General features: G+C 34.0%; 1 protein-coding gene across 1 annotated transcript in view; it reads right to left on the bottom strand.

Annotated features, from left to right (window-relative positions):
• Window positions 1-13,473, bottom strand: part of CEMIP (cell migration inducing hyaluronidase 1) — a 112,257-nt gene that overhangs the window by 43,899 nt on the left and 54,885 nt on the right. Inside the window, exons 13-14 of the mRNA XM_012542064.2 lie at window positions 4,972-5,177; window positions 4-73 (exon numbers count right to left, since the gene is read on the bottom strand). Coding sequence (XP_012397518.1) covers window positions 4-73; window positions 4,972-5,177 — 276 coding nt within the window. The remainder of the gene's footprint in view (window positions 1-3; window positions 74-4,971; window positions 5,178-13,473) is intronic.

Raw genomic sequence — 13,473 nt, 5'->3', positions numbered from 1 at the left:
CACCTCAGAACCTGCTGCAGCACAATTCACAAGGTTGTTGTTGGGATTTGCCATCCAGAAGGTAGATACAGCACTGTCAACATGAAAAAAGAGATTCAATTTGTATAATGGAATGACTGATGTCTAAGAGAATCAGTGAACATTTCTATAAGACTTTACAATTAGTTTGAAGAGCCTCTTACAGAAATAAAAATGTGAAAAAGCATCACATTTCTGTTTGAAAACTGTTTATTTTCATTCAGAGGCATTTTCATTTAAAATATTTAGAAGGAAAAAGGACTTAAACTTTTGAAGAATGAAACCATTTTTGACAGATATCCTTGAATATTTAGGCAGCTGAAGACCAGAAAATCTATAAAACAAAATGAAATGAAATAATTCTGTTGAATAATAGGCATCTGTGGAAAGAGAGGAAAGTGTTAGCTCTTAGGAAGCTAAGGAATCTTTTCTGATTGCAAAGAAACAATCAAGGGATTTTCTATAAATCTTGGGATATCAAGTGGCATTCTGTCTAGTCCAACTTGTGAATGTGTGGGAGGTGATGCTTTGTTCCCCACTACAAGAAAACTATATGAAATAAGGAAAAATGGTAATAAAAGAGAAAAATATTTCTTCTTGGGCAGAGAAGATGCATGATTAGACAGAATGAGTAGGTTTGATGGGGCAAATTAATACTTTCTCTGTGAAAAGTCAGAAGCAAGTAGTATGGGATATATTATACCCTTAGAGGCTATGAAGCCCTAAAGGTCTGAAAGCAGAGAATGAGAGTGTAGCATAAACTTTGGAAGGTTTATGATGCAAATAAAATAAAATAACTTTTATATTTAGTCTTGTATGAGAAATATTATTATGCCACAGTATTAACAATTTTAGTGTTTCCTTGGTTTAAAAAAATCCACTTAAATATTTTAAGGGAATAAAAAGCAAGAGAGAGCTGAATTGTTTTGGCTTAAGTAATAGGCCAAATAGATAATTAAAGCAATTAAATCCAAATAATTTTTTACACTAGCAAGGAGCTTTAGAGAGGGAGGGCTCTAGAATAAGCTATGATTGCTATGGAAACACAAGTAAGCTTTATTTTTATTGCTGAAAAGCAAGTGGGGGGAGTAGGAGGAATAACATTGGATGGAAGCCAGTCCTATTTTCTTTTTATTGAGAGCAGAATTTAAAGTGAAAAGTAACCTTTAAGCTTATCTTATTCTAATCCTCTTTACCTTACAGTTGAGGCTCAGAGATGATAAATTTTGTACTCAAGAAAAACAAAAAGACACAATTAATGTGATCATTAATTCCCTAAAGACAAGCAAGATGGAGTTTGTTACACATTGATTTCTTCGTTTGGGTCTATATTGCAGTGTAAATGACAATGTCATACTTTTTCTCACTTTCCTCCTTTCTCCCCCCACCTGCATTGCTTCATCATGGGGGGAAGATAATTCTAGGTTCTGAAAGCTTTTGTCAGAGGATTTATAAAAAAAGGTATCTGTCACCAAATTCATCCAAAAATATTGAAACATTCATTACCAGAACCTAGTCACTTGGTAATGAACTTGGGTAGGGGAGAAATGGTTAGCTGCACATGAAACAATGCACTAAGGCATCAAAGGTTCATGATCTTTGTCAGTAAAGGGGATTGTCTACCACTGACAAAAGCCTAGATCTTCTGAAATATCAATATCATTCAGCATTGCTCTAGTTTTCCCTAAAGTTGTGTTTTAAAGAATATCAGTAAAAGCAGTGTTGCATAGTAGGCAGATGATTAGTGTCAGATTTAAGGAGACTTGAGTCCTGCTTCCTTGATATATTACTACTTGCATGATGAAGATTAAGTCCCTAACCCTCTCCAAGTCCTACACAGTTCTCTAAGGATACAAATTACACATGAATTGCTAATTTGCATTTGTCAGCATTTTCACACATAATTACCTTTATGGAAGAACTCAAAGGACTGGATCCCAAAACACTCATTAATTTTCACAGAATCTCTTGAAAATTATTTCTTTATATATAGGTGGAACAGATGAGTTACATATATAGCTGAAGCCATAACATAAGTCCCACATTAAAAACTGGAAGAAGAACTAAATGAATCCTCATAGCTCTCAGTATAGAATCCACTACTATCTACTAAATCTTCTTATCTTCTTTTTAGGTTGTCTTTCCCCCCTATCTTCTTAAGAAAAGAAGGCCTCGGGGCTAATGACCCGGGACAAGGGTCTAAGTCAAGAGCTGTCAAGGATGGAATAAACCCATTTCCCAAATTTATTCAATAATTGACATCTCATCATTGATAAAGTGCTTCACTCTTAATTGGAGGGCATTACTTATGCCGTACTTATACAGACTGGCTTTACAACACCTATTCCCCTAATAAAGAAATATTTCAAGTGAAAAATAAAATCATGGAAAGAGTCAGAAAAAGACAAAGATTTAAATTTTTGTTTCCTTTATGAGCCAGAGTAAACTGCTTTACTTTTCTCAAGCTTAGTGACTATCTTATCTTATCTAATAAGAGAGTTTTGGACTACAATATCTATAAGGTGTCTTCTGCCACTAAATACTATGATCTATCATTTCATTGAGAAGCAATTAAAATTTTTTTTAATTTTCTTATCAGAAAATTCTGTGTAGGAAGTACCTAATTGAGAAGCAAGGGTATTTAAAAAGGTGATTTCATATTTTCCTGAAGAAACCCAGGATAAATTTTAGCATTATCCCATTCTTTCTGTACTTTTTTTTAATGATAGTTAGAACAGAAATGATCTTCCTTTTCTTTAAATTTTACCTAGTAATCTGGATATGTCTTGAGCATTTATTTTTGGCTTTCTCTAGGGAGAGTGTCTAGCCCTTGCAACTGCCTCTACAATTGTGTCAAAAGAACTCATGTAACTTACTTCCTTCCAAAATGACCAATGAGACATATGGACAGATTTGGATACAATCTGTAAGCATCCATCTGTCACTGGTCTTTGCATGTTAATGGTGAGGAGCATTTTCAGCTAGAATCATTGCTTTGCTTTTGAACTTCACTGACAGATGGCAGGAGGTGACACTACAAAATCTTTGACAGAAATTTCTCAAAATGTGTCCAAATCACTCACCATCTTAGTAATCCACTAAACTCACGACAGCCAATAATTTCTTGATGTCACTGTTTGATGCTTAGTTGTTATAAGGTAACCCTAACCTTAATATACCATACACCCACTATCGGTCCTTATGACTTATGTGTTATTAGTCTTTGAATTAGAGAAATAATAAGTCTGATTCTCCTAGGATATAAGTTTTTCTATGAAAGGAAGTTAAGAGTGGTTGAGAAACTGCACAACTCTTCCATGCTAGTAGGGGCCTTAATAGAAAGCCATTGCAATTTACTTTTATTTGGAAAGTCACACTAAGGTTTAGGCCATAAACAAATTAAATACAGTCATGAAAAGAAGTTTCATGTTCAATCTTGCTGCTCATTTTGCAAAAGTTAATACTGGCACAAAGAATCCTATGGATCCTCAATATTTGTAATTACAACCATAAAAAGCAAAAAAAAAATTGAATACGGAGAGAAAGCCTTGGTATATTATGGAATCCAGGAAAGCCATTTCTTTCCTGGGAAGTCATTTAATTTAGAACAAAATGTTAATCACAAAAGAAGCATTTGATAAAATCCTTATTTTAATGGTTTATCTTTTATCTTTTTATTGCTTTTTCTCTCTAGCTATCCCAAGGCAAATCAGATGATGTCAAAGCTGGGATTGTCTTATAATTGAATTGATTTATAAAATTTGTGATCTGCAATGCTGAAATACTTAAAGTTACAACTTTTTGGTTTAAGCTGAACTGGTTGAATCTGATATTAAACTAAACACATGACAGATTGATTGAGTCAGAACCTTTGGAACTGGTAGGCATCTTTAAGATTATTTTAGTTCATGCCCCTCATTGCAAAGATAAGGAAATTGAGGGATGAGCAATTAGGTCACACAGCTAGATGACGTTTAATAAACATTTGTAGGTTGACTGATTGAATGAGGATTTGAACCTAGTTTTTCTTACTTAAAAGTCACCATGCTTTCCATTCCACCATTAATTCTGATATGCTGTACCATTGTTCTGAAAAGAAGTGACATTGTTCAGTGGTTTAGAATTAAATCACAGAGTAGAAACTCTCTGTTCTATTTCCATTTTTGCCACCAGCTTCCTATATATGATTTTTGGCTTCAGTGTGTAAGTGTGCTATTTAATGTACGTTGGACAAGCAGCATAGAAAAGCAAACAAAACCCCAAATTTTAATGTCAACTTATAACATCTAATTATGTAAACTTGAAATTACATATTGTCTAACATGACATGAATGAATAAAAGAATAAGTGAAACATTTATTAAGCACTTGTACACAAAGAACTGTGCTAAGTTGTGGGGATACAATAGAAAAGGAAGATGGCTCATGTTTTCAAGGTCCTCACATTCTTTCTCACTGGGGAGAAAACACATGTGGAAACGCTACAGGTCAGATAGAAAAGCTCTGCGGTCCTTAGGGTGCAATGGCAAAGCAGAGACTCTGATTTCATGTCATTAAATGTTAAAGTTGTATTGTGTTGGATATGTTGGAAGAACCATATAAAATAAACACAGGTTCTTTGCTACATAATAAGTCAGAAACTTATTTTTCCCATGTAGAGCCCTAATATTTCAAGTTCTGTTACCTTTCTAAAGATTATATATAAAGTAAAAAGTAAAATTAGACCTAAACTGTATTGTTATTTTGGCTAAACATGCATTTAGGAGCCTGAATTAATTTAGGCACTATATCTGTAAATATTTACTTTAAATCAGGCAGATTTGCTTATACCTCTTAAAAGGACAATCATGGTGCCCAGTGTGACTTCCCAGAAGCCATGTAACTTAGATTGTTTCAACTCTGACTTTTAAGACAACATGATAGATACCAAAAGCTTTGAAAATTAGGCTCTTACTTGCAATCCTGCCTGGGTTTGGGGATGTATCCTGGATAGGAATCCTCTGTAATCATCCTGCACATTCTGCTGTCCCTATCGGAGGGAAGGAGGGTTCCAGCCTTGACCAGAAGTCCAAGGCAGTGATCGAAGGTGTTCCGTTCCTCAGGTCCATCTTCAGTAAAGAAGCAGTGGCCCAGGGAGTCATATCCCACAACATCCTTAACCTTTAGAAATCATTTTTAAAATGATTTAGAAAACATTTAGAAATCAATAACATTTCGTCTAGTCATCTATTCTTTAAGATTTTAATAATGTCATTAAATCATGAAAAAGACAACTTTGGCATCAATAAAGGCAAAGTATCTATCTGCAAAAAGGAAACAAAATGGTTCAGTGATGTCATAGAATAAATATAAATCATTGATATGAAAAATCCCTTTGACTCTCTGAAGAAGACTAGAACTCTTGGGTTCTGAAACTTCTTCTGGACTAGAGAAGTTTTACTTTGATATTTATTGTGCTATATGTTTCTATTCCATCCTTTCCTCCTCCCCAAGGGTTAACACAACCTAAAGTGGGTAAGATCAGCATACATTTGCATACATTTGGTCAGATGTCTTAGAGTCTTGAGATTTTTTAACTTATTGTTTTCATTTTGTGGAGGAAGGAACTGAGGAACCAAGAAGGAATAAAATTGACCTTAAGTCCTTTAATCTAGGATTCTATACCAAAATTGTCAAGTTGCAGAATCACAATACAGTTCTATATTACTTTCCCTTTGTCAACAGGCATTGCCTTAAATCAAGATTTACCACCCATAAATCCATAAATATTTCAATAAAACCTAACCCTTTCAACTAATACCAAACCAATAGAGTATGCTACTTTTTGTGAATAATTCAAAGAGCTATGAATGCTTTGAAAGCTATGTAGAAAAACAAAAGATATCTTTTATACAAATCCTATTTTCATTTGCTAGTTTCTGACTAATCTTCCCATTAACCCCTTAAGACACGTGAAATGTTAGATATCCATTAGTTTGTTGATTTTGGTTATTCTTTCTTAAAGCAAGTGCAGTTTTTTCCTGTTGCTTTACTTTTTTCCCATTTAGAATGAGGGATGTATGATGAGATGAGTGCAATGAAGCCAAAAAAGGGATTTAGATCTTATATGAGAATGAATGAAGAGCTAGAAATAACATGGAATACAGGGAAAATTGTGCTTCCATAATTATTCTTTTTGTTCAGCCTCCTAGTCCTTTCTTGGATGTTGATAAATGTGAACGCAAGGTATCAACTGCCATCAAGTCAGAGATGGTAATATATTCAGAACTCAGTGCTGCTAAGTTATTCTGCTTGTACTCCAATTTGATTGGAAGAATGACCAGTTGGTGTCTGCATTTGGTAGCAACGGTCCCTGGAGATTCTATTCATTAATTTTGAATTTCCATTGATTAGTCTTGCCTCCTAATCTCGTGGTTCCATTTCAATCTCCATTGTGTGCTTTGATTTGTATAAACCTGCTCCTTAAATCACTTTTTCAGTCTCTTCACTCTTAATCTAAACACTTTCTTCGTTAGTATTCTTTTGCCCAATATTAATATTAAACTATCATCCTATTTAATTCTAATGAACTTTCATTGCCTTACAGAAAGTCCTACTACAAGGACCTATTCAAATTGGAATTTCAATCTCTGTGAAGAAAACCTCATTTCTAATATACTTTTCAGAGAGCATTAAATATAATAAATATAATACATTAAATATTATTGAATTGAATGTAATACAATCATTGACTAATACAATTCACTAGAGACAAAGTAGAATCTTATACTTGGATTAAAAAATTAGTTTCACAAGTACAAGTGAAGAATGCAGGGCTAGACAATAATTTGACTGGAAAAAAAAGTGTTACTGGATTGTAAGCTCAGTTTGAGCCAACAGTGTGATATGGCAGCCAAAAAAAATGATCTGGCTGCAACAAGAGAGCTATAGCCTTCAAGAATTAGAAGATGATATTACCATTGTATTCTACTCTGGAAAGATTACATCTAGAGTGTGATATTTTGTTCTGGATACCATAGTTTTAGGAGGCTGGAAAGTGTCCAAAGGAAGGCAAACAGGATGATAGACTTTAATCCATGATATATTGGGATTAGCTAATAGTACTGGGAATTTTTTGGCCTGCAGAAGAGTTGAGAGATAGAGGGAAATATGATCACTGTCAAATATTTAAATGGCTGTCATATGCTATGGAAAAAAATACTTTTTCACTTTGGTCCCAGAGTGTAGAATCTGGAGAAGTTATAAAGAAGTAAATTTAGATTTCATAATAATTATAGTGAAAAGAATAAGGATCTTGTTCAGAAGGCATGGAGGATCACTCTAGGAAAATCTTTAAATAGAGATTGGATGAGTACTAAGGTTATGGTGCTACAATGGGAACTTTTCTGCAGATATGAGTGGGAATAGGTGTCTGCTGAGGTCCTTTCCAAGTCATCTAAATCTCATTGATATATTTATACTAATCAACACATTTACATTACCACAAAGCTAAAATAGTTCCAATGGTAAACATGTTTGTTGCCCCTTATAACCAAAAGCCTACAAGTAATCCATTGGTGATCTGTCATGTCAAATGAATTGCATATCACAGTCTGTGAAGATGGCACCTGGCAGATGTTCTTCCATCTATTCCCCCTCCCCAACCCCTGTTCCCATTGGAGTTCTGCTGCTCATGCTCTTGATTGGATTTCACACTACTTGACTAAAAGTCAAAAGATTCAAAACAAGCTAATCAAAGAAACCTAAAAAATGTTGCCTAGTTGCTGTCTTTAAGGGAAAGATTCTAGGCATGTGGTTTCTCAGCTGTGGTTTAGGTGGAGTAAAAGCTTACGCTCACCAAGTATGCTTTGTCTCATGATGTTACTTCTTTCTGGAATTCTCTTCCCTTTCAAAATCCTACCCATTCTTCAAGCTCAAGCTCCCAAGTTAAAATGAGATAATATTTGTAAAGGATTTAGCACAGTGCCTGGTACCCACTGTATGAATGCTTATCTCTTCTTTATGAAGCCTGTGTTGACTTCCCTAGTCAGAAGTAACTTTTACTTTTTTATAAACTCATCAGATTTTGAACTCTTTTAAAGCTCTTTACCCATTCTTTATGGCATGATTTTTCTTATGTCTCTTACTTTCCCAGGGACCCTATTAACTCAATGAGAAGAAGGGGAAGGTGTCTTTTCTACCTTTATATCCTTCGTAGGGCATAGGATTTATGAGAATAAAACAAAGGTAGATGATAAAGAGGATGACACACAGTAAACAATAAATGCTTTTCCACTCATTACTTCTCATATCTAGGAGCTTTAAATTTAATTCTATTTTAGAACTGATGAAAGTCATTGAAGGAAGTCATTTTTCCCCTCTACATCCCTTTTGTAGCAGCTAAGGGAAAGGACAGAGAAGTAAACTTTTCCATCTTTTTCTTAGCTTAAAACTTCAAAAGTAGATATGTTCATATGCAGAAGCATAGCTGGTTTCATTTTAAAATTTAACCTACATTATTAATATGTTCTTAATTCTAAGCAATCAACAAATCAATAAATCAAGTCCCAATTTGTATTGATGATCTAAATGCTCATACTGAAAATTTAACAATTGGCTTTCTTGCTTTGATTTTCCAAAATTACAAGTAATTAAAATTATTTAACAAAATAAAAATACAATACAATATAGATCATGTTAATTTGTGGTTTTCTAAGTTAATATGCAACAGGAAGGATGGTTCAACTCCTTCAATTTTCCCAGAAAGGAAAGAAATTTTTCCCATCATTACAAAGATAGTTATTAGAATGATTAAGAAATTACTATAAATGATACAGAGAGGAAGTCAGGAAACAGAAAGGTTGGAGAAAAATACTGAAGCAGTTTATATAATGACTAGAATAATATGCAAAGGTAAAGAACAGTGAAAATCTTTGTAGATTAAATGAACCATTTTTCAAAAGATATCTCTGTTTCTAGACTCATATGGTTATGGGAATTCACAAAGAAGATTCTATGGTTTAATATCCAGAGCTTCCTAGTCTGTCTAGCAGACAGATATGCATAATAAAGTTAAACGAAGAGACATTGTTAATAGAAAAGTCATATGTATCCAGTAGGGCTGGAGAGATAAGAAGCCTAATAGTCAGAATTTTGTTTTCATAGTAATAGTCTTTATTTGAGATATCAAGAATTCTTGATTGTAATTCAGAGAAAATGTGTATAGGCTCCGGAGGAAAGCTAGGAAAGACATCAGGATTTGTGATCAGAACAAATCTTCAGTTCTGGATCCAGGTTTTTACTCACTGCCTGCCACATGGATGCTTACAAAGTACTAGTTGACTTATTCTTGCTCATAGAAGTCAAAGCAGAGATTTAGAGCTTAACCAGATCTCAGTGGTCATTCATTCTAACCTCTTTATTATACAAATGAAGAAAACAAGGCTCAGAGGGAGCTGATTTGCCAAAAATCAAACAGGTAATGACTAAAAGAACCAACATTTGAACCCAGGTCCACTGACTCCTCCAAACTAGTACTTTCCACACTGCTTTGAAGATTTCTTCTTACACTCAAATCTATAATTCTGCCTCAGAAAGAACTGTGACCTAGAAATCCACAGATAGAAGTTCCAATTTCTGCCTTGACATCCCCCTAGAGAGACGTCATTCATTGTCTTTGCCCAAATCTGAGTTCTTTCTTCTCTCTTATCCCTAAGATTACTTCTTCTATGATCCAAACATCATTTCTAACACCTGATCCTAATTATATTTCTATTACAAGGCATAATCATTTGTTTAATATGCATTCTCTTGATTATTTTCATCAATAACCAAGAGGAAATGAAAATATAATCTAATTCTCGGAGGAAACAGTAGGGCATAATGGAAAGAGTCCTAGATTTGAAGTCAAAGGACTTGAGTTCAAATTTTGGGTGTTTTACATAATATGTGATCTTGGACAAGGCACATAATTTCTCTGGGATAGTACAATTTATAAAATGAGGGAATTGAACTAATTTAACTCTATGGTTTCCTTCAGTTCTAGATTTATGAATATGAATCTCTTGTATTTTATTTTAGAAAGACAACAGCCAGGAGTTAATCCCTTTATTTAGATCATAAACTTTTAAACTAATAAACATTTACTTTTCAATGGGAAGGATAAACAAAATTATGATTCATGAATTTACTAATGTTTCCCCATTGAAAGGGATATGAGCAATACCTTAAAGAATAATTAGAAGAGTAAATACATTTGGAAACAAATTTCTAATTCAAATGAAGAAAGTTGTTTGGGAAAGCTAGCTTTTCCCAACATTTGTGCTCATGAGCTTGGTTGTAGAGAAAGTTGAGGAGGACAACACTGTTTCTTATTAGTATGCTATTGTCCATTTGAGAATTGCCTCAATTCCAACTCCTGGCATAGAGGTAGGAAAAAAAGCTTACACAAGCCTGGTGGAATGTTCTATATACTTTAATATCAGAGTAAAGTATATTATACAGAAGACCTGAATTGATTTCTTGACTGCTGTCAACAAAGAATGGAGTTTTCAAAATGGTGAGGCCCTTTTATAAGAAGTATAAACCCAAAGGAAAAGTACTAGATGCAAAATGGGGCAGATGGATTCCAATGCCTAAGGCATCTTTCCAAAATTTAGAACTCTCTGCTCGTAATGGAGCCCTCACTCATCCCAAAGGATAAGATGCCAGACAGGAAACTTAAGAACTCTTTGCAGGGTGTGGTTGCTGGGTATTTGCTATTGGGTTACAACAGCAAAAAAGCATTCTCTTTTCATCAGCCCCATCATTCTGTCTGCTTTTCATTGCTGCTGTTTTGGCTGAGGGAACTGGTTTCTTATGACATTTCAAAGTTATGGCACAGTAAGTTGGGTTTCACTAGGAAGCACCATAAGGGTCTCCAGTTTCAAAATATAAGCCCATCATTTTTGGTGCTCAGAAAATGCCAAAAGCTGAGTATTTGAATTGGCATGAATCCTGTGTGGAAATCAAGAAGATTTCCTGAAGATAGGCTAAAATCAGCATTTCTTCTGAACTACACTCACACATAAACGAACCTGAGCTTGTACTATCCCACAATGACAATGAGAGATGCCATCCTATTATTCGGGGTGTTTCTGTCTCATATACCAACTTTCTATCCCCATGATGCCTCTCTATTTTAAAGAAAAACATTAATCATTTAAAACAAATTTTAAAGTAATAGAAAAGAATTTTTAAATATAAGTACAATCATTTCACTTTGAAAACAGCAGTAAATTAGAAAGAAAATTAAGTAAAACATAAAATAATTTGTTGTTAGTATACTTGAAGGCCTAAATCATCCCTGAGTCTTTTTCTAGCCGAACATCCTTTCTGACTTTACTTGACTCTTTAGTTAGTATGAATCCAATGATAGATTATTATTATCATTTTAAAAAATGCTCTCACTAGTAACCTAGGAATGTTTACCCTTTAACTTTGTCAAAGTTGTCAGTTTACAACTCTAAGAAATTTTTACTATCCTTTTCTGCTCCAGTTTTGGTTCTCTGAGAGTTTACAAAAAACAAAATAAAACAAAAATAATCCACAAAATCCTACTGATAAAGACCATTTACAAAATTACCTAAAATGTAATTTTTGATTAGACTTTTACTGCTTCTTAGCAATTCTTTTTATTAATCTCTTTTCCATTCCCCATAGCATTCCCCATGTCCCCAAACAAATCTTTCCAACTATCCTAAATATTTCAAGCTTTATTTACTCCCAGGAGACGTCCTTGCATAATCCTTTATTGAAGATATCAAGGTCATTCCACACAAGCTCCATTAACTTTGCCACTTAAAACTTTTTTTTTCCATTCATATCATCTCTCCTCTCTTCTACTTTGGATACGTAAGTATTTCTCTTACTTTCAGGCTAACCTGCATTGATATCATTCTTTTCAATATTTTATATCAATCATACTTTTTCTTTCTTGTAACTTCAATCCCCATATCTCCAATGCTCCTTCTCCTGCCTATTTTTTATTTAAAAAACAAAATTTCCTCCCATTGTTACATCTTAAAGTTTAACAACACACCTTTAGAGTAATGCCAGAAAAAATACCATATCAGAAATGCAGGCAAAGCTGACTGTGAAAATCTTTCTCACTAATGCCTTTACTGAAATGCTGCTCTGGGACTAAGACAATCAGTTTTGGTACAGTGGAAAACAGTATGAAGTATGGTCTCAAATCAACTTTTAAAGACAATCATCTAAGGGGTAAAGATGCTCTCATGTTGTTAAGGAATAGAAAACCTCAAAGAGACAATGGTAGGCACCCAGAACATGAAATTGTTTCTGATGAAGTAATGGAAAAAGGAGAAGGTAGGGGCAGGATAAGGAGAAGTTCATTTGGGATAGAGCCATTGGGAACTAACAGTTTAATTAAAACTAATAGTTTCTTAACAACTTTATTTTTGCTAAGTGCTAAGTTCATTTTTGAACTTTCTGTGATGGTTAAGTGTTCTGGGTTACAAAGGTAAGGTTTTAAGCGAGAATTTTAACTCAGGTTTTCCTGATTCCAAGTCTGTAGCTCTTTCTACCTCTTTATCTATGTGAACAATCCATGCTACCAAAAAGCATGAAAATGGATTAACATAATCAAATCTGTAGTTTGGTAATAACCCTTTCTCTCAAAACAATTCTCATAAGGTCTCTCAACTGCTTGGTTCATCCTTGAGCATCTGATTTGCTAATAATGTCTGAATTTTCTTCTCTTTCTCCTAAGCTATTTAGTTTAAATTAAGTTAAACTATTAAGTTTAATTTTTTCTGTACTGGATCACTTAGTACCTGCCTTCAAGAATCAAGAAGACTGGCATGGTGGCACTCACTGTTAAACACAGTGAAAAGTAATGAACTTTTAAAGTTCATGGCTCTGTTCCTCATAGCTCACTCAGCTCTCCATTCTTTGCAATTTGATTTCTGCCCTTACAACTTATTGAAACTGGAAGGCTACCCACCAATTACATGCTACTGTTAAATCCAGTGGATTTTTCTTGACTTCATTGCAGCATTTGATACCATTGATCACTCTGTCTGTTGGATGTCTTAAGACTCTTAACTGTCTTCCTATTTCTATTTGTTGAAATCCATCCTTTTCTTTAAAGCCTAGCTTAATTTTCACTCTTTTTGTTATGGTTTAATTGAATTTTGTTTTTTTTCTCATTTTTTCTTTTTGATCTGATTTTTTCTTGTGCAGCAAGATAATTGTATAAATATGTATGCCTATATTGGACTTAACATATATTTTTACCATGTTTAATATATATTGGACTACTTGCCATCTAGGGGAGGGGGTGAGGAAAAGAAGGGAAATTGGAGTACAAGGTTTTGCAAGGTCAGTGTTGAAAAATTATCTTTGCATGTGTTTTGAAAATCAAAAACTTCAATAAAAAATAAAATTTTAAAAAAGCCCAGCTTAAATGCCACCTTGC

This window comes from Sarcophilus harrisii, chromosome 2 (genome assembly GCF_902635505.1).
Source record: "Sarcophilus harrisii chromosome 2, mSarHar1.11, whole genome shotgun sequence".
In the NCBI taxonomy this organism is placed as follows: domain Eukaryota; kingdom Metazoa; phylum Chordata; class Mammalia; order Dasyuromorphia; family Dasyuridae; genus Sarcophilus; species Sarcophilus harrisii.
The sequence above is the reverse complement of the archived record's forward strand: the minus strand, read 5'-3'. Positions and strand labels throughout refer to the sequence as shown.